A 23,180-nucleotide genomic window follows, 5' to 3' on the forward strand; every position below is an offset into this window, starting at 1 on the left:
TACCATCCCCTCATTTGATAGGTCAACTGGACAACAGCCATTGTCCTAAGTGCAATGAAGCTGGGAGTCTACGTTAATAATCACTGCAGGCGTCGTCCACTTCCACTCTGAAGACTCCTAGCCACGCCGTTGCCCCCTGCAATAAAAAATCCCCCTGCGATGAGCGGAAATCTGGCCGGACGATCAGCTGCCCTCCGGTAGTTGTAGTTCAGTTCTCGTTTCAAGCAACACCGAGACTCCGAGCAAAAAACTACAAGAGTCAAACTGATCACTTCCGTAAACAGAAATGGCAGCATGTAGAACATATGAAGGAGGGCGATGCTATTTATATATTTAATGCTTTAGGCTATATTGTGGCAAAGGGCACATGGATACCTATAAAGTCCTCTACCATAATTTGACCGCTAACGATTGATTGCTGTCGGCGGCTGTGAGGCGTTTCTGCCGCCGAAATCTGCAGGCATCCAGTCATCAGTCTAGCTGACTATAGGCGTGGACATTATTGAATCACGCTCCCAAATTTAGAGGTGAGTAAAGGTAAACGGGCGACATAGCTCTCGTATGGTAAAGCGAAGCTCTTTTTCATTGAGGGATTCATCGTACTTGATGCAGGCACCGGATTTATATTTTATGTTCCATCGGTCCATAATATCCAGCACTTTCTTACAAGTGATTTGAAATGAATATCCTTACAGGGTTATAAATTCTCCATTATAAAAGTGTAATAGACGCCATAACGATATTAATAATGTGAATGCTACACAGAGAGTATGAAACTGCTTGCTTATTTTGTTAATGATAAATATAGGGAACGTTATAACTACTTTCCATCCATCACCGTAACCGCTTAATGCCTAACGGGTTCGCGTGGGTTTCCGCCGGGGGTCCGGTTTCCTCCCACAGTCCAAAAATGTGCACGATAAGTTAATTGGCGAATCTAACTTGGCCCCGTAATTTTGTGAGTGTGAGTGTGTGCGCCCTGCGGTGTGTTGATGACTGCCCAGGGTTGGTTCCTGCCTGCCCCCATTGTTCCCGGGATAGACTCCGGCACCCCCCCCCCCCCCTCCGCGACCCCAGTTGGGATTAAGCGGTTACGGTGATGAATGGATGGATATTACTACGTTTCTGTAGTATACCAATATTTGTAAGTTATGTAGCTTATGGAGCATATACAATAACTTAATTGTGTAATATCATGCTGGAGATGCCAAATAGTGTGTGTAACTGCAGGCAGTGTACTGTTAAGTTTCGAAATATTTTATTATAGTTGTATTTGCATATGTATGATAGTGTAATAATCTGATACCATAAACACGATATACATTGATCAGCTGTAGAAGGACCCTGTGTTTTCTTCAGTTTTGTCAACAGCATTCCTTGGCAGAAGACAAGCATGCCAAACTCCACTGATAAGCCCAGTGAAGAAGAGCAACAGAAAGACTCCGGCCAGGCTGTGGGGGGCGCTGATGCCCATGAGCCGTCTGAGCAGTCCCTCAGAAAGAGGGATCGCCAAAGCACGCCGCACTGTAAGCGGTACTCTCACATACCTTATCACAGCTTAACTGTTGTCTGAAACTGTTGTGCATTACAGACCTGGCAGAAGAGTAGCCATGACCCAAGCAAATCAAACTATTTCCGTAGTGTATATCACATATCAAAGGTCCTTAATCCATGTGGTGTGGTCTCCTCCACCTCCTGCTGCTCCTGTCTGTGGCTCAGTGTTCATCTCATGTGATGTCTGCGTGTCCCTCACAGCCAGCCCCCCCCGCTTCGTGTCGGTAGAGGAGTTAATGGAAACTGCTAAAGGCGTCACCAACCTGGCCCTGGCCCATGAGATCGTGGTGAATGGCAGCTTTCAGGTGAAGCCCACACAGCCTGCAGAGGGCAGGTAAGGCTTGGAGACACCAGAAAGGGTCAGAAATGTTCTGCATGAAGAAACATTTGAAGTAGGCTTTAGTTATTAGGGTTTAGTTAGTTATAATTTAAATAATATAGGTGAATGATAAACGGTAAAATTAATCTTGGTTTCATAGTTTCTGCCACCACAAGTTCTGCTATGTATGTATTTAAAATTCTTTGCTGTTATTGTGGCATCTGATGCCGAACGATATCTATGGACAATAAAATGTCCCACTAGTTTGCAGAAGAGAGTGAAGGACATAATGCACAGAGCATTCTGGGACTGCCTGGAAGCTCAGCTGAAGGAGGACCCGCCGATGTATGACCACGCCATCAAGCTTCTGGGAGAGATCAAGGAGGTGCACTGTCCTCCAGCATCGTATATTATAGTCATTATAATTGGCAACACAAGTTAATACATAGAGATCATTCAATGTAATAAATAATAATAAAATACACAGAACTGCAGAACACAGAATAGAGTATGAAATCAATATGCAAGTAATAACTAAATAAGAGTGCAATCTTTTTAATAAATTAAAAGCGGTAGGTTAAAAGTAGAGGGAACTAAATAAAAGTGAAAGTATTGTGGCAGTATTACAAAGACAAAGGAAAGTAAACTGATTTTTTGTATAGAGATAATGGCATCTATCTTACCGTCTAATGGGTGACCTGGAAGCCTGGAGAAAGAATGAACAGATCAGGGTTAATCCTGACTTTTCTGTGAGAGTGAGGGCATCCACAGGCTGTTAGTGCAAATGTGCTTGGTTGGTAGGCGAAACCTGGCATCTCCTCCCCATTGAGAGAAGCTATAGGTTAATCGCTCAGATTTCACCCCCCGCTGTACCTGTCACCAAGGCGACATCCAGTTACACATATAGGCTGCGGTGATGAAGGGCCAGGCATTGTGGTCAGTGAGCAGGTACCTTTTCCATCTCCATCTCTGTACCCAAATCCAGGTGACCCCCCTCTTACCCGACACCTTTACCCACCCTCCGCCGTTCACAGACGCTGCTGTCCTTCCTGCTGCCAGGACATAGGCGCCTGCGGAACCAGATCGAGGAGGGACTCGACCTGGCCCTGATCCAGCAGCAGGCTGAGAAAGGCACCCTGGACATCAATAATGTGGCTGAGTTCATCATTGGCATGATGGGGATGTTGTGCGCCCCATCTCGAGATGAGGAGATTCAGAAGCTGCGGGCCATCACAGGCATTGTGCCCCTGTTCAGGTATGACAGTGTCACAAGAATGATTGCAACAGCATAAGCAGTTCTTCCTGATGCTTTTTGTGTGTTTTTAAACTCTCTCGCCATCTCTGGTTAACTTAAACAGTTTGGAGTATTTAATACTATAATAAAACTTACCTTAGTTATTTTTATGGATTTTTGTTACTGTGTTCCTGGACACATGGATGGATGACCTGTGTGGAAAATGGAAAGATAGATGGACTTTATGGTCATGAGTACATGCAAGAACATTGAAAAAAAACAGCATGATCACTTTTCTTGTTGCCTTTGCATTATATGAATGTTATGAGATTTGTCTGATGTGTAAGATGTGATTGAATGGTCATTTTGTGGTTGGCGACACAGGGCCATTTTCCAAGTGCTGGACCTGATGAAGATTGACATGGCCAATTTTGCCGTCAGCAGCATCCGGCCACACCTCGTGCAGCAGTCAGTCGAGTATGAGCGGAAAAAATTCCAGGAGTTCCTCGATAAACAGCCTAGTGAGGAACTTCTGCTTTTTGTCAGTCGTGCTTCTTTTCAGACGTGAGAAATCACAATCAGAATGCAAAATGCTGCTGTCCAGCTGTTATTGACCCACTAAAGCCATCGGTACTAAACTAGTGTAATATTTTCAAAATATTTAATCCTGAAAGTAAAATATTTAGCAGTGACTTCCATTATGATTGTGTTACCACAGTAAACAGTTGTTTTGCACCAGTGTTGTTTCCATGTACAGATTCCTGGAACGACCCGTGAAGTATGCTGCTCTTTTCAGATGCCCTCGATTTCACCCAGAACTGGCTTCAGGACACAGCCAAAGTCCTGCTCAACTGCAGGTGGGAGGAGCAGGGCCCTGGGGTGGAGGCTGCTGCCCCCAGAGCCTCTATGCTGCCCCCCCTCAGCCTACATAATCATGCTTACCTGCGTTTGCTCAAGTGGGACCATGCTGCCGCGCCCTTCCCTGAGGTACACGACAGGCCACAGATAGCGGGAGAGCTCAGCATAAGAATCAGGGTCCATTTAAGTGTTCTGGTTACACTGTAGTGCACAAGAGTTTGTGTGTGTATTAGTTTGGTGTCTCAAAAGGAAGTTCTAAGGAGGATGATTGAGGCCAAAGGTCAAGAAGCCATATTTGATGTAAGAGATTTGTGAAATAGGGATGCAAGCACATTCCAGATACTCAGCTAGTAAACTCTGGTGTGCTATTATAAACACAGTTGAAATTGTAATAAGGAAACAAAAAGAGAGGCTTTTGAACTTTCTTTGTAAATACATGGCAAGTTTGACTCATACAAGGTGTCTAATTAGAGATTAAGCTTAGCCAGTATTCTATCGTTAGGTCATTTGCACAAAACTCGTGCAAGTATTTTTTTGGCTAAGCTACATGTTTATGTGTATTTGTTGAGTGTTGCATCATATCATGTAATCAGGAAATTACAGAGGATGATTCTCTCCCCCCCCCCCACCCTGTGCGGGTTACAGACCCTCCTGATGGACCAGAGCCGCTTTCAGGAGATGCAGCTGGAGCTGGAGCAGCTGGGCGTGACAGCGGCAGTGCTGCTCGTTGTCTACAACAGTGCTGGCGCCGCTTTGACGGGTCTGCCCGACCTCATGAGGCGGCTGAAGAGCGCCGCCCTGGTGCTGCTGGCGGCAATGCACTCTCCGTAAGAGCAAGGCACACACCTTACTAGAGAAATACCAAGCGAAGCAAGTCAGAAACAAAGAATTCATAAAGCAGATGCTCTGTAAGGCTGGGTGTGTCATGTTGTGTTATAAAATATATCAGTTATCATCATATCTGGAAATTTGATCAGCTTGGCAGCTGTCTTCAGGATCCTGAGGGTGAAAAGCAGCCTAAGGCACTGGCTGCCTCTCACTGTCAGCCAGCTGCAGTATGGTTGCACTCACATATGCAACAGCTTATTTGACTTAAGAAATCCAGTTAATATTTCAAAAGGGTCCAACAGCAAGAAACCCAAGGGGTTAGCAATCTGTTTTGGTATTACATAAGTATTTCATAAAAATGTCATACCTTAGTGAGACATTGGTGAAAAAATAGCTTACTAGGCCACCAGCGTCCAGTCATATCAGTGCTCCTCGAGTTGGTTAAAAATGATTCATACAAAGCAGCTGCCCCCTAGTGGTAAGTTTATTAATTAGACTCTCGTCCTGGATTTTTAAAGAAGTTCAGTATTGTATTTTTACTCCCTTCTAAGGTGTGTTTAAATTTAATGGACGCATTTGTTTAAATTTATCTGTCTCTCTCCAGCTCCTTTGAAGCTGAGGAGGTCTTTTCCACCATAGCAGAGAAGATGTGCGCAGAGGTTGCAAGCTGTCTGGTCCAGCATAGCTTCTCTCCGCTCTCCCCTGATGGCCAGCGTGCCCTGAAGGGTCAGATCACTGCAGTCCGATGTCCAGACAACTCCATTCGCAAACTTATCGGTACATTTTTCTTCTGGTGATTACTGCAGTAGTAGTACCCCTTTACAATAAGGCTCCCTGTTGCCACTTGTAAATGGTAGTAACTCAAAAATAATAAAAAAAAAAACTGCTTATAATTACCATATATAATATCCATAAGTAACATTTTATAAATCATTATTAGACAATTTAACTTTATTATAAACCATTCATAAACCCTTTATAAGGGTAGTCTTATTGCAAGGTGTTACTGTAGTAGTTGTACCATATTAACATTTAATGAGTGGTAGAGTTAGTACCAATGATCTAACCATTACAAATGTTACATGTATTATATTTAAACATTCCCCTGTGCCAGACTCGCGTATCCACACCTTCCTGCTGGGATTTCTGGAATCCAGTTCCCAAAGGTCTATTCCACCTCTGCCTGGGGGCTTGGCACCAATTCAAAAGGAGTTGGAAGGGATTGCAGTGAAGCTCAGCCGCCTGGTCAACTACAACAAGCTGGTGTTTGCCCCATATTACCAGAAGATCCTGCAGGACGTCTTGGAAGAGGCGGCGAGGACGGGGACCTCAATAGGCTAAGTGGCATGGATCAGTCTCAGTGTTTGAGAATTGCCAATCAGCAACTACAGGAAAACTCCACTGTTACTAAAGAGAAAAACAGCAGCTTAATACAGTGTAGCACTCCTAATAGTTCTTACTAAATTTAGCTTAACACCAGAAACATGGTCTATTTAAAACATGTCCAAGCTTTTTAATGTAGTTATAGCAGCATTGTGGTGCCATATTTTAATCAGAATGTATGAACTAACAAAAATAATTTTACTTGGTGATCCCGGTTTCTGCATCATATAAGGCTGCCAGATTTGATCCATGTCCAGAATCCCATCAGTGGTGTGGACTGGTGCTTTGTACATTAAGTTCAGGACTGGATTAGTTATGCACACCATTTGAACTAAGCCTGTTGGTGTTTACCCTGGTGCACAAACAAACAAACACTGTCATTTAGTTACATATTTTACTTTGGTGGAACAACTGTTTTGGAGATTTTGCTGCTAATTTGAAGAGGATTGTTCAGAATCCTATGATCTAAAAACGAAGGGTAACAGTGTCACAACACACAAAACAGATCCACTCACTTCACTGATAAACATTCAAGGAACAATAAACCTCCACTTCAGTGTCCCATAAAGCTTAAGTATAAATGAATTTATAAAATTAGTGATGAAACCTTGAAAAAAGACAAAAAAACAGTAAGTGGATGCTGTGTCCTCCCAGGTGAGCACAGGAATTCAGAGGTGTTGGTAAAATTGTACATTTAAAATTATACATTTCAGTTGGACTACATGAAGTTCTCACAATCCACTATCAAATACCAACCATCTAAAATGTATTGGCTATGTTGAGTTCAGAATTGTTTCACTGAGGCCTATGTAATATGAATATGTTTCAATGATGTGGTTACGTGGGCATCATGTGCCAGTTTTTTGATTTGTATAACTTTTGCACATTATTTTGCACGTTGCCCAATGCTATCCTGAGGCTTAGTGTATGTTTTATATTGTTTATCTACAATGCAGGTGAGGGTGCATTGCCATTTCTTACTGTATGGACACTGCCTGGAGTGCTTACCCGAATAATACGAATGAGGCTTTTAAACCAGCGTAAAAAATAAAAACATGCAACCACATTGAGCTTTTTTCCATTTTTTATTGGAAGGAACTGAGTTTGCTCCATTTGACAGGAAAGAATCAACCTTGCCACCAGCTTCAGAACTACACAGAGATGGCCAACGCGGTGTAAACCAAGGTGTGTGATTTTAAAAATTTGTACAGAATAAGCCACTGTCTTTTTAAAAAGAAACTGTTAAAAAAAATAAAATAAAAAAGCTCGATGCAAAGAATAGCATACAGACTCTGAAATGTCCTTGTCAAGTAATCTTCATCTATGACAGTGTTTCACAATCTGGTCCTCAGGGATCCACAGACAGTCCATGTTTTTGCTCCCTCCCAGCTCCTGGTAGCAAAAATGTGGACTGTCTGGTAGGGAGAGCAAAAATGTGGAATGGCTGTGGGTTCCTGAGGACTGGATTGGGGAAAAACTGATCTATGAGATGCCAGGCTTCCGGCTCGGGCGGCACCAGACGCTGCTGATGGTCCCTCTCAGCGGCCTGCCCTCGTGCCAGATGATGGCTGGGTCTTGAACAGCTACTCAAATCCCGTGGGGTGAGCTGGGTCCAGGGCGCCCCGCCCTCCAGCTTACCGGATCCTTTTTTGCTGCCGCGCCCGGTAGATGTCGTGCACGGGGGGCGCGGCAGTGCCCTTGTCCTCCTCCTCGTCCGAGTCGGCGTTGGGCCTCTTCAGGGCCTTGCTAGCGATGGCGTTGCTCTCCACAGGGCCGTTTCCCTCGCCGGCGAGCTCTGGCTGCCTTCCGGTGATGATCTCCACGGCGGCTTCCACTGCTGGGCACAACAGAGGCAGTGTTGGGGCACCGTGGCTAAACACAGCCTGTGTAACACCTCACTGGAGGGCTGTTTCAGGGCATTTCCAGAGTTACTCAGTAGGACTGCTGTGGTCACATTGAACAAGCAGTCACATAATAATACATAACCCAAAAAAAAGGGCAAAGCTTTCAGGCAGCTGCTTCTCTGCAGCAGAAAGGAAATTTGGGTTAAACACTGGCTCTAACTGCAGGATGCCGTGTCATACGATTCAAAGATGAGCAGACCAGCCCTTTCAAAATCTTTGGCTCAAATCTTCTGTCATATTATACATGAAGAGAATTTAACACAGTGAGGTTAAAATAAGGGCATGATAGATTAATGCTTTAATATCTCACTTAGGCAGCAGTTCTGTGTGCCAATTTCTGCAAAATCATGCATTGTTGTACCCAGTAACTGTTCAGATAGACGTGAACAATCAAACTCACTATCTGGAAGTGTGCATCTTCGGAACGACTCCATCAGCTCATCCACCTGCACAAAGGGACCCTGTGCAGAACAAATCAGCATGTAAATCTCCTGGCGCGGCGTCCGTAGCGTTCAGCGTGAGAGGAGGAAGGTGTCGTGTCTGACCGTAAAGCAGATGGGCGGAGGCAGCAGTTTCATGAGGATGACAGCAGCAGGGGGCACGGGGAAGACGCCGCCCGGAACAGGGTGCAATCCTGGTGCTACATGCGGGGCAGAGGTATGATGTTACAGCAGGTCTGCCTGAGAGCCCTGGGAAATGAAACCACGCATCTGCGGTCATTAACTCCACGGTGACTCACCGGCCAGGTGGCGCGGCTGGAAGGGGATCATCTGATTAGTGTCGGGTTTCGGGTATTCAGGTTTTCGGTCAGCCTCGTCTTTCAGCGTCGGCACAGACGGCGTTACCACCGCTTCCGGAATTAGAGATGCGAGTTTGGCACGAGATACGTCCTGAGGAAACGAAAAGGCAGAGGGTATGTTCAAAGGCGGTTGGAACCGATTTATTTTTTGAATATTCAAGGGACAGACCGAGAGCTCAACAGTCATGTGATCACGCCCTATATGGTGAAACTGAGGTCACAGAGACATACTGATGGTTGCAGACTGAGGCCCGAGGCACAAGGCTTATACCTTATAGCCCAGGGCTTTGAGCTCACTGGCAGAGCAGGGATAGAGGTCCATGAACTTGTATCTATCCACGAGCAGCGCCGTCTCCTTGCCTTCATACTCCTCTTTAAAGGCTGTGAATCGTCTTCTCTCCACCTTCAAGATACTTGCTAAATCACCAATGTTGCTTTCAAAGGCCAAGAACCTGGCCCAAACCTCCCTGCGACACACACACAAACAGCAGATATTAGATGCCATATCAACAGGGAACCACTAGGGGATGCTAAGTTAACCTCTGTACTGAAAGCAGTCAGTGAGTGATACATCAGACGTGCTGTGAGCTTCACCTACCCAGACTTCTCGGGTGACAGGCTTCCAGATGTTAAAACTCTCTCAAACAGAACTCTTGTGTTGTTGTCCTCTGTTGGGATGGATCATGACAGGGAAAAATAAACGTGTTGTCTAACATGCCCGGCCTTTTCCGCTTGGTGTTACTCTCCTCCTGCTCTTCCCGGCTTACAGAGGAGGAAGCGCTCTTATTTACTGCCCCCACCAACATGAGTGACAGCCTTTCTGACAAATCAGAGCCTTCGGCAAAATGATCTACCATCGGCTGAGCAAGGCTAGGTTCTGGGTCCATGCCAGATGAAATACAGACACCCAGCTCTGTGCAAATTTCGGACATGAATGCTGGACCTGACCTGAAGCAATCATGATTGATCCAAGATGATGATATGGCAACTTACCATTGAGGTGAGAGAGGTAATCAATGTATGCCAGTATGTACTCTGGAACGTCTCCATATTTCTTCAGGCCAAGCTCAAATATCTTAAAGGCCACCGATTTGTCCTGTATAACACAAAATTGTAAGGAATGAAAGAGGAACAGAAAACCACTAAGAGATGCTCCGCTGTAGCCTATCACTGAAACCTACCACACTGAGAGACAGCTCATACACACCACCCGTTCCACTTTTAAGGACTGGTCCAAACCTACTGTGGATGTGCTATGAACCAGCCTTTAGTGGTTTTACTCCAGTGATTGCCTCTAGAGGAGAAGCGTGAGAGCAGGCCTGCCATGTATACTTCCTGAGCCCAGCACAAAATTACTTCACCCGGACCCCCCAGGACATGCAGCCCCTGCCACTGGGGCGTGAGGCATCTTGCTCAGGCGGCCCTCAGAGGTGACGGGCCTGCAAAAGACGATCACCTTGCTGCAGTAGTACTCCATGAGGGCAGCAGACACGTAGACGTGGTGGCGTGTCCTCGCGTCCTCCCGCGCCTTCTTGAAAATCGTCCGGCCTGATTTGATGCCCTCAGCTCTTCTTGCAAACTTCATATACTGAATGTAAACCTGCCATGAAACGAGGTAATTTACACTGAAGCACTGAAGGTCCTAATATCTAAGGTTTTAAATGTCTTCAGATAAGATGGAAAATGGCATTTTAACACCTTGAAATCTACCCAGCAATCATGTGGCCTTCCACACATGGCCATGCTTTTAGTGATTGATTATCCAGGTGTATAGAGGACTGTGAAATAACAAGCATGATCTGAAGGACTTGGTCAAGCATCTTACCAATGTTGGATCGATGTCTTCTATGGACAAGAGGCGGTTGTAGATGCTGTGCACCTTCTCATACTTCATCCGGCTCTGGGGGGGGGGGGGGGGGGGGGGGGTGTATTTGTTATTCATAACTGTATGGTTATACAGTTAAGGAATCCACATCATTTAGCGAATAGGTAAAAACACACAACACCCAACTGGAACACTGAAATGTTACAAAGATGTAGTATACTATGTACTCGGGTCATTGCAACTGACATATCAAATTGTAACCTTAGAAATAATTTCGATTTCGGTATAAAGTTCTACTTGACGTACTTACAACTACATTCTGTACGGCTTCATGTTTAAACCAGACTATCAGTAACTGGTTGCATGCGAATATGCTGAACTGCTGGAAAGAGTCATTTGCTTGAACACAGATTCCCCCAGCTGGGCATAAGCAGAAATCTCACCTCCTCATAGTCAGCAAAGGAGAAATACAGCAGCATGTTCTTCTTCAGCAGGTTCCCGATGGCTCGCTCATAGATGTTGGCGGCCTCGTCGCTGAACAGCTTGGCGTTGTTCATGTCCTACGCGGGCGGGGAGGGACAATGCACCCGTTTACACTTGGCCTATAAAGCATGGCCTCATCGGGAGTCTCGGCGGGGAACACATACCCCCTTCTCAGCCAGCAGCTTGCTGGACTGCTCCAGGTACTGCGCTGCCTCATACCAAACGTCGGGATGGTGGCCCAGCACCAGCAAGCACTGCTCGTACGCAAACATAACTGTGGGTGGGAGAAGCAGCCACTTACAGGGATGTGGGGGGTGTCGCTTGCAAACACGCTTTGGGGTTTATCTGCTCTTCAGCATCTCACATGTTCATGGGTGTGCGTGATGGTCATGTGATAAACAAGCATTTGTGGGGAGCAGCACTAAACAGTGCAATAGTCAAAGGTTTTAATGACAGCACACATTCAGTCCCATGATCTCACTGCTGGCGGATGGGAGCAGAGTGCCACAGAGCTTCACTCTACAACTCTACATAAGAAAAACGCATGGTTACGAGAGCAACAGCAAATCGATGACCCCACCGAACCATCTCGGAACATCTTTATTATGTATTAAACTTGCAACACGCTTGCTGAAGGACCTTTATTTGGGCTCAACTGTTGTAGAATGGAGCGTTGCAAATATTTGGAATACAGAAAAACTGAAAGATTCAAGAAGAAAAATCCACATTCAAATAACTTGTTAATAAAAATTCATGTTATTCTGACCTACATGCGAGCTCGTTCATACCCTTTTTCCAAATGACAAAAAGTTGGCTAAGGACAGCACACAGATATAAACTTAACATTAGTGTATCATCCATAAGGTTTTCAAACAGCGGTACACAGTCTACCCCTCCTGGCAGTGAATGTCTGGCCCTCAGTACGCAGCCTAACCCTCTTGGTAATGCGTGTCTGGCCCTCAGTACGCAGCCAAACCCTCTTGGTAATGCGTGTCTGGCCCTCAGTACGCAGCCAAACCCTCTTGGTAATGCGTGTCTGGCCCTCACTACGCAGCCAAACCCTCTTGGTAATGCGTGTCTGGCCCTCAGTACGCAGCCAAACCCTCTTGGTAATGCGTGTCTGGCCCTCAGTACGCAGCCAAACCCTCTTGGTAATGCGTGTCTGGCCCTCAGTACGCAGCCTACCCCTCTTGGTAATGAGTGTCTGGTCCTCAGTACGCAGTGGGTTGCTCTTCTCCCACTGGATGTACTTCTTCCACATCTCCACCTGTTGGGCTTCCTGGGGGGAGTTCTGGGGGGGTACTGATGGGGCGTTCCTATCCAGACCCTTCATCACAGTTTCATACTCCTGCATGCACAGAGCAATGGGCCTCAATACCTTTTAAAGCCCCATTCGCCATTCCTGGATTATGACTCCAGAAATGTACTTTTGCGGCCTGTGACATTAAGATAATTTAAACCATCAGCTCATGGCCACATGGTTAAGAACAGTAATAAAACAGGCCCACTTCACTAGGAAAAATCAATGCTCAACAACAGATAATTACACATAAATGTTTTTAAATGATCACTGAAAAAAATACCCAGAAGACTACTCACTTTAGCCACTCTCCTGGCATTCATATAATCTCTGCTACGGTCCTCGATCATTTTCTTGGCAAGATGCACATTAATGCCCTAAAACAAAACATTTTCAAAACATTCATTCTCGCAAATTCTCTCATGACTTTTCCCACCAATAATCAAGCCTCATACAAATAATTAGGCTACACAAAATATCTAGGACGTACTGTGTTACTCAGACCCAAGATAGCAGCCAACAGCCCACTCAGAGAGGGGGCCCTACCTCTTCATACTTGCTGTAGTCCCTCCAGAGCTGCTCAATGTTGATCATGGGGTTGACACAGCCCCTCTGGTAGACTCTTCGTACAGCTGTGATGCGCTGGTTCTCTGCATACGAACCCACTGCCTCACTGAGGATATGGGGTATATACTGTCAGCTCTTCCCCCAATCATCACGAAGAGACTGGTCATTTCACATAACTATGACTGAAAACCTACTTACACTCCTTTCAGGAAGTTGATATAGTCCACCCATATCTGACAAGAAATTGGACACAATTAAGATCCGACATAAAAGTTTGGCATGAAGATAACCGTAACTGACCATGACTATGGTACCTGATAGGACATGATTTCCATTCCGATCTTATCCAAGGCAAAATCGTATGCTTGTGCCATCTTTTCTCTGGAACAATGGAATTCGATTTAACACAAAAAGACATCTGACACTGTGTATATGGGAATACAATGAGCACCATGGATTCTCAGAAAAGAGTGGCCATCTTACTTGTAACTTGGCAGCTTGCCTTTGGTCTCTCTGACATAAGAAAGGTAGCACTTCCATAGATCGATGTGCAGCACTTTCATGAGGCATCTTTGAAAGAGCTGAGTGGGGAAAGGTGTAGAACAAGGCCCATTTCAGAGCAGCCGCAGGAGAGCGAGCAGACAGAGCAGGAGTACCCAGAATGGGGGACACGAACGGCTCTATATCAATTTATAAGATTATTAAATTAACCACCAAGCTGGGCTAAAGAAGTATTCCAAGAAAATTCCAAAGAAAACTGCTTAAATCCTAATCTGGGAAAACAATGCATGCAGGCACTTGATCTAGATGATTGATTGTGCTGATAATGGAAAACATGGATGCCAAATGTCTGAAAATCAGGAACGCCAGACTCCCGCTTAAAAACGGGCTTGCAGTAACAGCCCAGTTCTGTGCTTTAAACTGATGGGAAGTCGAATCTGCAGTTGTTGACAATCACCAGAATATCCCAGATGTAAATCTGTGTATGAGCACCAAGTTCCAGTGTGAGGAAATGGGGACTGATCCTGTCAGCCTAGACTTGATCCACACAAGCCCCCAACATCATTCATCAACTGCATTAATTACTTTTTTTTTTATATGTATTATAAATGCATTTGTCGTATTTTTCTGTGTGCAAAGATCAGAGACTGTATCAGGTGACATTTCTAAGCTTGCCGGCAACCGCATGCCCTTCCACTTTGTGGGCATTCTGCGGATTGCTGATGGTTACAGACCATGCAGGACAATCCTCTAAGACGGGCAGCAGCAGGGGAGTGCTGCCAATCCTACACACTGACAGAGCACAGAAGCCTGCTCCTAATCCGCAACCAGCATCCCACTCACCTTCTCAACTTTGTCATAGTTTTTAGCCTTGATCTGTGAACAGATTGCAAATCAAGTGTTAATACACTAAGCTAAGGCTGTCATTACATGTGTAAAGAATGAATACACATCCGCTGATGCACGCACACCCACGCACACGCACTCAGATCAACAAGGTGAAGTTCACACAGTGCTGGGCAAAAACGTTTTCACAAAGAAAGGACAATATGACTGAAGAATTCTTTAATGTCTAAGAGCAGCATAACAGTTCACCACCACCACAACTGAACAGATTGCTTTTTGCTTAAAAAGACAAGATTCCAGGATAGTATATCAATGCTCCTCAATTTTCAAGGACTCACTGCTGCACATAAAAAAAAACAGCTTACAAAATTACAAGCAGTTGAACTTTCCGGCTGTGGACCAGAAAACTATTCTGGCAAGTAGGTTTCACATTCAGGAAAATGGGAACCTTATAGTTACTGAAAAATGACAAATGTTCACACAGACACAAGCTGCTGTAGCATAAGTAGCTTTAAACTGCAACATACACCTTACTTGGAAAAGCCCTGAGCTTTCTGCATTGTGCAGGTTATTTTAGGAAAAAGAGGAAATTTACTATTTATTTAAGGTCCAAACCAGATGTTAGTTTTAATTTGCTGTATTTTGGTTAGATTGGTGTTTGAAATTAGATAAATCACAGTTTTTCATGGTGTGCCACTGACCTGTGAAATTGCACCAGTGTCAGCCTGATTACAGGGTCACAAGTGATCTGGGAGCAGGCAAAGATTTGTAAGGTTTTGATGAGCTCAGCAGCTGTGAGATGCTGTGCCAGATGCAGCCCCCCAGCTCGCAGTCAGCAATGTCCCCTGGGCACCAGCATTCATTCCCACCACTACCCACAAGGCAACTGAGGTCCCCAGGAAGTCAAATCTACAAGTTACCAGAATAAACAGCACGAGTTATAACATGATATCAGCTCCCTGTAGCTTCTGAGAACATCAAGAGTGATATTCTAACCAAAATGAAAAGTGATAACCCAGTCTCCATCACCAATAAAACATCCATCCATCCATGTCACTTATCATGGACAGACAGACACCTCAGATGGGATGCCAGTACCATTAAACCTTGCACATAAAGAGTACTAGAAACTAAATAGTATTCTTCAGGAAGCTCCAGGGCACTTTTTACATTATATTTTGAATAGCTTTTTCCTCATTTAAAGAATGTTTTACCAAAACAATCAAAGCTTGGTCAGCAAACTAACACTTAATACAGTGCCAAAGCCAATAACTTAAAATAATAAAACAAAAATAAAAAAATCTATTCTTCACTAGTCCTGGTGCTCAGAACGAGATACTGTAAAACACTTTGAGAAAACATATTGTTTTTACCAGTAAATGTCAGACACTACAGGCAAAGAAAACCAGAAGAGAATTTCCTCCGTAGATGTCAGAAACACAAAGTCAGAAAAAGTTCACACATTTTGATTATCTTGAGACACTTGCGGAAACTTCTAAACTATTAGAAAAAGCCAAGTACTAGTATTTTTCCACGGGACATGCCAATGTTCAAAAAACAAAATGCTGAATAATCTACCTTAAAATACCTCTTTAAAAATGTAATGTAACAAATGTGGAAACTAATAGGAAGTAAAAAAAAACTGATGGATAAAATTTTATTTTTGAATTTTTTTTTTTTTTTAAAAAAGGATAAATAAATCAGAGCAATTGCAAAGCGCAGTCAGTATTATTGCTACAAAAAAAAAAAAAAAAAAAACTTACTACTTCACCAAAACTGACCAATATTTAGAAACAATTACAGCCAGTTACGCACTTTACATTTGGTAACAGAGAGCAGCTATATATGTACGGGCAAGTACGAGGGTTGGCGACTCTTACAGTAGTACAGGAGACAGAGAAGCCGGACATCCTTGTTAAAGGACACAATGATTTGCTTGTTCCTGTGAAGCAACTTAGCGGGAAGCTCCATGACTTGCTATGTAAATGCTGCCCCGTTTCATGCAAAGGCAGCCACACACAGCTCCACTTCCTGTTAGGGAAGAGCACTGAGCACGTGAACCTGCCATTTCAACATCGCAATCATCAATTGCTTTTCAGGCTGCTTTATACAATAGCACACCAATTACAACACCTACATTTAACATAAGACACAGCCATATGCTGAAAGTGCAGTTATAGTAATAAAGCATAACAGGGCTTCAAGATCCAAATACAGCAGAGAACTTTAAAATCGCTGCTCTCGTCACCATGAAGGTATCACTACAGGGTTTGGGAGGTGGGGTTCTCCTCCAATCATACTCACACACACACACACACACACACACACACACACACCGCAAACTACCACTATACACCATAAAGAAAAAGCAAGATGCAATAATTCAAAGTACAGAATTGAGGTAATTTTTTATTACACTGTCATAATTCAAATTTCATTTCTTGGCAGTAACTCAACGAGGCAGCAAAATTGGATTTGGGGGTGCAATTAAAAGTATTGAAGATGCTGAGGAACACATTTACCTGGGTCAAAACCACATGGCAGGAAACACTACAACGCATTTCTGAAACATCCCCATATTTCACAGAATATTGCAGCACCAAAAAAAATGCGGTTAGTGTGGAAGATGAATTTCATGTGTGTCTTGCACCACACTCAGAATCAGACCCGCAATAATTCTGAGCGTGTGTGTGTTCTTATGGAGGCATAGGAAGTCTGGCATTTGCTAAAGCTTAAGTCCCACTTTGGAAGGATGTGTAGCAACCAGAAAACTACACAGAATAAAAGCTCCAGTACACAGAACACAGAGTTGTATTGATGAATGGATTTGAGACTATAGCTCAGGTGTAAAAAAAAAAAAACCCCAGCGAAGGTACAATTCAAGGTCCATCTCTAGAGTTCGTTGACTTTGAGAGTGTAGATAAAAAATAGGGATGTGCCAATATACTTTTTTGGTACCCTCATCTGATGCATTTAATATTTATATCTGCAGATAGGAAATCCCGAGCCCATCTTTAGATATATATATGCGCATTATTCATCAGAGTAAGCCTTGTGATTTTGCTGTATTCTTCCTTATCATCCATCTGCAAGTACCTAATAAGATTCACAACACTGTTGATGCCTCCTCTCAAAAGGATGGCATTGCAAACGTGGCAGGTAGCTGTTCAGCTACTTTAAGTTTTCAGTTTAAATAATTTATGCATGGCTGAAATCTCAATGGTTTGTAGTTTCAAGCCATGGGCCTCAGGCTTACTGTAACCTCACAATCTGCACAACTGATACACATAGGGTGGATGCGGGAAATTAAATAAATCAATACCAATACTGGGCAATTAAATGCCTGGATTGACCCCAGCATTGCTGTGAACCATAAAACTAATTTTACATGTAACTTTGAAACTTTTCTTCTAAACCTATAAATAAAAAATAAAAAAAAACAGCTGTGCATTCTAACAAAAGTTCCCATAAAGTCATGCACAATGCGGAAAAGCTATCATGCATGCATGGGGCTTCTCCACAGCACAAAAAGGTGGGAGACTGATGAGACGGAGAACCCAACATGCGAAGAGCTCGTCGTCAAACTGACATTGCAGTTAAGACCTTAAGGACACATACGACTACACACATAAAAATGCAAAATAGAATGAGGATAAAGACATCCTTTAATCTGTAAAATGTAATGGACTCTAAGGTGAGTTTTGTTCTTGTTAAAACTAACAAATGATGCAAAAAACTAAATATTTTTAAAAATTGTGAAACAAAAAAAGTTCAGAAATATTTACTGTCAAACAAATAACACTGAAGATGCCCTAAGACACATTTAGAACTTTCCTAATGCATATCAAACTCATGATTATGTGCATATGTGATGGTATATTGAATATTTAATCATTTAAGAGAAATACATGCACATCATTAACCAAAACAGGAAAGATCATATCTAAAGTTATTTCTGCCAGGGGAAATTAACTCTAAGTACACCTTAGACATGTTTTGAAGGGAACATGATTGCCACTCATTCTCCAGAATTGAGACACCACCAAAAACTAACAAGATGCGCTAATGTAAGATTATAATAATTAAATTTGATTTAAATGCTTTTTTCCCCATCATGATCTATAAGAAAGTCTGATTTAAAACCATAAAAAACTAACATCAGTCTTCAAAATTAAACTCCAACTATCCATGTTCATTTTAGACAGAGCAGAGATTCCATTTTGAATTGTAAAATTGGAACAGTTTAGCTACTACTGTATTGTATACAGATTACACAAAATTGAGTTGTTTCTCACATTTATATTAGAGCAAAAGATTTAAACTGAATGAAAAAGTCCTTGACGAGGACTAATACCGAAGCTTATATACATCATAGGTAGCAAAAAAGTATTAGGGTAAAAGTCGAGCAGATATCGCAACAATTAAACGGGAAATGTGCAAAGAGATGCATCAGCGTATACAAGCGGCCTCTTGTATTTTAGGAAACAGCTCTTCCGAGGCCATGAAAAGGTTATTGTGGCATTTAAAATGAGATGTCTCCTGTCTTTAAAGATGTGGTAACAAAACAAGTGTTAACTCAAACCAGGAAACTTTTTAGAGCCATGAATTTCATTAAATCATTCTTAATATTCAGGTTTAGATGTGTACCAACTACAGCTATCCACACAAAAAATACTAGCGACCAGCACATGGGTTAGACATTACCATCAGCAAAACACACTTTAGGGAAGGGGGGCTTTGTGTCCTAATCTTCAAGAACAACTGTATTCTAAGCATTCTTAAATCATTTTACCAATGACAAACTCTCAAAAAAAAAAAAACTATCAAAAATTTGAGAACCCTCAGAAAAAAATGTGAATTGTTACTAGAGTTTGGCCCAGTTGCTTTTCTCCTGGCCCCCATGAGATTAACACGGGTCAGGTAAATAGAAGCATGCACTCTATGCAGAGAAAAGCAACTTGCCTTACCTTTGCAGATAAGCTTAATTGTCCAGTAACGTCCAGTAAAGCCCTTGAAGGTTTTAAGTTTCCATATACTTACCAAGGCCCATCTGGCATAAAGGTTTACACTTAAAGCAAAATCTGATATGGAATTAAAATGATCCCCAATCAGACACTTGGCAAACCAAACAAATACAACAGTTAAATTAATCATTAAAAATTCACCTTTGTAGTTTAAATGTAACAATGTCTTTGTATTTATAACAAAGCAGTTCTTATGAGCAAAATCAAATCAAAACTTAAGGATGGTGAGCAGGGATAGTAATCTCAGTTCCTGACCAGCTCAACATCTCCAGGTTCCTTCTACTTTCCGCAGAACAGGCCTAATTATTCATTTAGAAAGACTGCCAATAAATTTTCAAATATAACAATCCAATCGACTAGTAAATGTATGAGGAATATTCACTCAAACAGCTGCTTTTCAAAGGTTTATGCCATCAGATATGCCGTCATTAACAATAGGCTGGCACAAATTCAAGAGTTTAAGTAAATATATGACTGTGTCACACACTAGAAGTGAGAGGTCAGAAAGGAATTAACCCAGGATACACGGCTGGTTGGAGGGAGGCTTTACATTGATCAAAGGGACAAGAATGCACATTGACATTACTACTACATTGTGTGGGTAGATACATGGGTATGCTGTACTGAGAAAAATGCTGAAGGTGCTATAGTAGAACAAGTTTGTCAAAGGAACTGCAAAGACCCGTGTTTGAAAACTGCAGAAGTGTTGGCTATTACACTTTGAGAGCTAAACATGTGTGGAGTTGAAACGGTTACTAAAATAATAAATAAATAAAAAAACCTCAAAGAAATGACACAGGAGGCAATAAATTGACACGACAAGTGAATAAAGGCTAAAGCACTCCAATACTATTAAAATAGTTTTAATGCTGTTGCAGAACCAACATGCAACATTGTTGTGCACTTGACCCCATGAACTGCAAAGCAGTAAAATAGGCAGATGAATGCCAGAAACATTTACAATCTGCTGTGGAAAGAGGTGGTTAAGCTTTAGCTCCTTGGGGCTTGATCACCCAAAACCTTTTTGTATTTTGTCAAAGTAGTGTGAAATTCACATTGTTGATACTGTTAGGATACACACACCCATGCACACAACATTGAAAATATAGGGAAAAAAATATATTGACCTCAGCTTCAATGTATAGTTTCCAGAATCTGCCAGAACTTGGGAACTGGGCAACAAGGCGCTCGTACGTCTTCCTTGCTTTGTCTATAGGTTGGTTCTAAAAAGCAGAGGGCATTTACACAATTTAACTCTTCACACAGACTATTCTGTGTGACACACCCACCTTTTGTAGAGCCCATCATATGCCACCCTGCCACCCACCCCCAAAAAACACACGGCCCACCCCTGACCCGTGACCCCAGGTAGAAGGAAATGCAATCCTGCGTCACTAAACCTGTGCTTCTCGAATCAGAATGCTCCAAGCGTCAAGGTCATATGGGTTTTCCTCCAATTTCTTCTCTGCCTTTTTCACCTTTTCGGGGATGTACTCCGCTGCCTGAAAAAGATGCCAGCAAGATCAGTGTTGCATCATGGGACAACACAAACAAAACTGATTAATGGGTACAAATGTGACAAAATGACCATGCAGAGACTGAACCAGCTGAAATCACTTTTCTGGGCCTGAAACGCTGTTCCCCCCCCCCCCAAAAAAGGAAAAAAAAAAACCTTCGTGATATTACGCAAATAACAGGTTTCAGAACCCATAGAAACACTTTAGAGTACACTGGCCGTAAGGGAACTACACGCGATGGCCATTAAGAACCTCGGGACGATTAGACCTGAACTCCCCGCTCAGCGGAAAACGCATCGCGGAGTAGGTTCCGCAGGACAAGGAGCGCGGAAGCTGGGCGGCAAAGCCCTGTAGCACAGAAAAAAAAAGTACGAAAAGGGAAGCACCTGGGCATCATAGGGAGCCGCCTAGCGAAATGCCCCCTACATGGCCGAGGCCAATGCCGCGGCCTAGTTGGCTTCCTGAAACACAAGCCGGCCGGGACGCCGCGGAGGACTCGGGGATCATACAGCAGCCAGCCGGTGATAAAAACCCAACCGGATCACAACGCTAAAGCGACTCTTAGTAAGCGATCGATAAAGGAGAGAGAATAAACGGCGGCCATGAGCAGGAAGGGAGAATGTGCGGGTCGGCCCCGCGCTGCTCTCGCCACGCGTAACACCGGTATTATGTATATTATATTATGTGTATATATACAAGCGGAGTACGACTACAGTAATAACTGTAACCCCGTATTACTGACCAGAACTTAAGTGCTGTGCCCGCTCCGCCAAGGCCGCGCCATGGTTGCGAATATAGGCCTCAGGCGGTGCCATAGCGGAGAAACCGAGAAAATCTGGGAAAAAAACCCGTCAAAGGCGCCTACCTGCTCGGACGATCCTTCCGCAGACATTATTGGAGCACTTTAGTAAGAAAAGAAGCCACCGATATACAGCCAGTAAACCTTTAAAACCTACACACATTAAAACAAAACAACTACAGCTGCATGCCTACGCTGCCGCAGGAGCATTTGGGATAAAATGGCGCCTCACTCTATTTCAGTACCGACGGTGCTTAAAAACAGCACCTCGCATCGGCCAATCAGAGTACTGCAGATAAAATTCACTAGCGCTTAACTACGATCAACTTTCGACAACTGATGCTGTTGATTCAGATCACGAGTTTCAGACTACAAAACGAGCTGCAATACATCCTAAAGGTCATGTAATACATATAACTATTTTGCGATGGCGTTATTTAAGTAATTCATTCAAAAGAACATGGTTATCGTTAGCGAACAATTATTTTCGTTAAAACATATCCTATATATTTACTTCTGTTAGACACGTCGTTAGACAAACAAGAGTCAGTTTATTCATATTGCCTCTATTGCATCTGAATTAGGTTCTTGTTTGAAGGTAGGTGTCTTTGAAATTGTACTATTCCAATGTATTACTAGTAACTTCAACAATAACCCTCGACAACAGTAAATTAAAGGAGAGATATGTGCTTCATATCATTCACTCATCAGTCTTATTCCCAGTTAAATTCCTCAGTGATTTTGAATTAGCGAATATACTAAGCCATGCAATATCTAATGAGTCAGTGTAACAGTATACATAACGAATCGAATGGCGCGTCCATGAAAGTGCTGACGAGAAATAGGCTACATTTTCGTAACACTAGAGGGTGGCAAAAAACTACAAAGGAAATATGAAACTGGAGGAACAGACTGTATTAAAGGATCACAGAGTGAGTCATTTAGACACGTGCTACAATGGAAACTAATAAGAGTGTTGTCACTCGCGCACAGAAATTTTCATTTGCCAACTGATTGATGGAAACAGGTGTGACGGGTGCTTTACGCGTGTAGGCTCCACCACACGTGTAATAGCCATAATCGTAACTGGATGTTGGTGTGAAGTGTCCTCTTCCCGGGAAGATCCTCCTACACAGCCGGTTATGTCATTGCAGTATGGTCAGTAGACACAGCTGTCTTGCGAATGAGTGTATATGCTATTCAAATAGAGATGCAACTGTCTTTTCACACTACAGAAATGTGCAGGAATAAACCATAGCCGATACCATGACATGTAAAATAAAATTAAAAAACAACACAATTTTGGAAAAGGTAGACTCTAAAGTAAGCTATTTAAATTTACATAAAAATTTCAAAAAGGTGTATTATTTGCAGAATCTGGTAATATTTTCATTGCAGCAGCAACTATTCCACTATTGTAACTATGCTTGATGTTACTG

General features: G+C 43.0%; 2 protein-coding genes across 3 annotated transcripts; one reads left to right on the forward strand and one right to left on the reverse strand.

Annotated features, from left to right (window-relative positions):
* The first annotated feature begins 250 nt into the window (after positions 1–250).
* On the forward strand, positions 251–7,242 carry tcp11l1 (t-complex 11, testis-specific-like 1). Its single transcript, XM_023816841.2, has 10 exons — positions 251–527; positions 1,360–1,526; positions 1,756–1,888; positions 2,138–2,258; positions 2,908–3,128; positions 3,492–3,628; positions 3,904–4,094; positions 4,611–4,792; positions 5,398–5,570; positions 5,908–7,242. The coding sequence occupies exons 2-10, from the start codon at positions 1,394–1,396 to the stop codon at positions 6,132–6,134; spliced, it is 1,518 nt and encodes a 505-aa protein (XP_023672609.1). The 5' UTR covers positions 251–527; positions 1,360–1,393; the 3' UTR covers positions 6,135–7,242.
* Positions 7,243–21,985, reverse strand: cstf3 (cleavage stimulation factor, 3' pre-RNA, subunit 3). Of its 2 annotated transcripts, none has more exons than XM_023816774.2 (21): positions 21,808–21,985; positions 20,826–20,927; positions 20,553–20,648; positions 14,399–14,431; positions 13,538–13,635; positions 13,369–13,435; positions 13,253–13,287; positions 13,034–13,160; positions 12,787–12,864; positions 12,373–12,535; positions 11,352–11,461; positions 11,148–11,264; positions 10,705–10,779; positions 10,336–10,479; positions 9,873–9,975; positions 9,478–9,547; positions 9,151–9,346; positions 8,820–8,970; positions 8,626–8,720; positions 8,481–8,541; positions 7,243–8,010 (listed from the first exon to the last, which is right to left on the reverse strand). In XM_023816774.2, exons 1-21 carry the CDS (start codon positions 21,832–21,834, stop codon positions 7,811–7,813), a joined length of 2,148 nt encoding a protein of 715 aa, XP_023672542.1. In that variant the 5' UTR covers positions 21,835–21,985; the 3' UTR covers positions 7,243–7,810. The 2 variants fall into 2 exon arrangements, with proteins under 2 accessions (XP_023672542.1, XP_023672532.1); XM_023816764.2 differs by having other exon boundaries at positions 7,243–8,013.
* Between the last annotated feature and the right edge of the window lie 1,195 nt (positions 21,986–23,180).

Source organism: Paramormyrops kingsleyae, chromosome 11, assembly GCF_048594095.1.
Source record: "Paramormyrops kingsleyae isolate MSU_618 chromosome 11, PKINGS_0.4, whole genome shotgun sequence".
NCBI classification, from domain to species: Eukaryota; Metazoa; Chordata; class Actinopteri; order Osteoglossiformes; family Mormyridae; genus Paramormyrops; species Paramormyrops kingsleyae.

Coding starts and splice junctions, on each gene's coding strand:
- tcp11l1 (XM_023816841.2), top strand. CDS start 1,394: ATGCCAAACTCCACTGATAAGCCCAGTGAAGAAGAGCAACAGAAAGAC. Junction 3,629..3,903: donor GTTCCTCGATAAACAGCCTA/GTGAGGAACTTC, acceptor TGCTCTTTTCAG/ATGCCCTCGATTTCACCCAG. Junction 4,793..5,397: donor CTGGCGGCAATGCACTCTCC/GTAAGAGCAAGG, acceptor GTCTCTCTCCAG/CTCCTTTGAAGCTGAGGAGG.
- cstf3 (XM_023816764.2), bottom strand. CDS start 21,834: ATGTCTGCGGAAGGATCGTCCGAGCAG. Junction 10,480..10,704: donor AAGACATCGATCCAACATTG/GTAAGATGCTTG, acceptor GTTTCATGGCAG/GTTTACATTCAGTATATGAA. Junction 8,014..8,480: donor AAGATGCACACTTCCAGATA/GTGAGTTTGATT, acceptor TGTTGTGCCCAG/CAGTGGAAGCCGCCGTGGAG.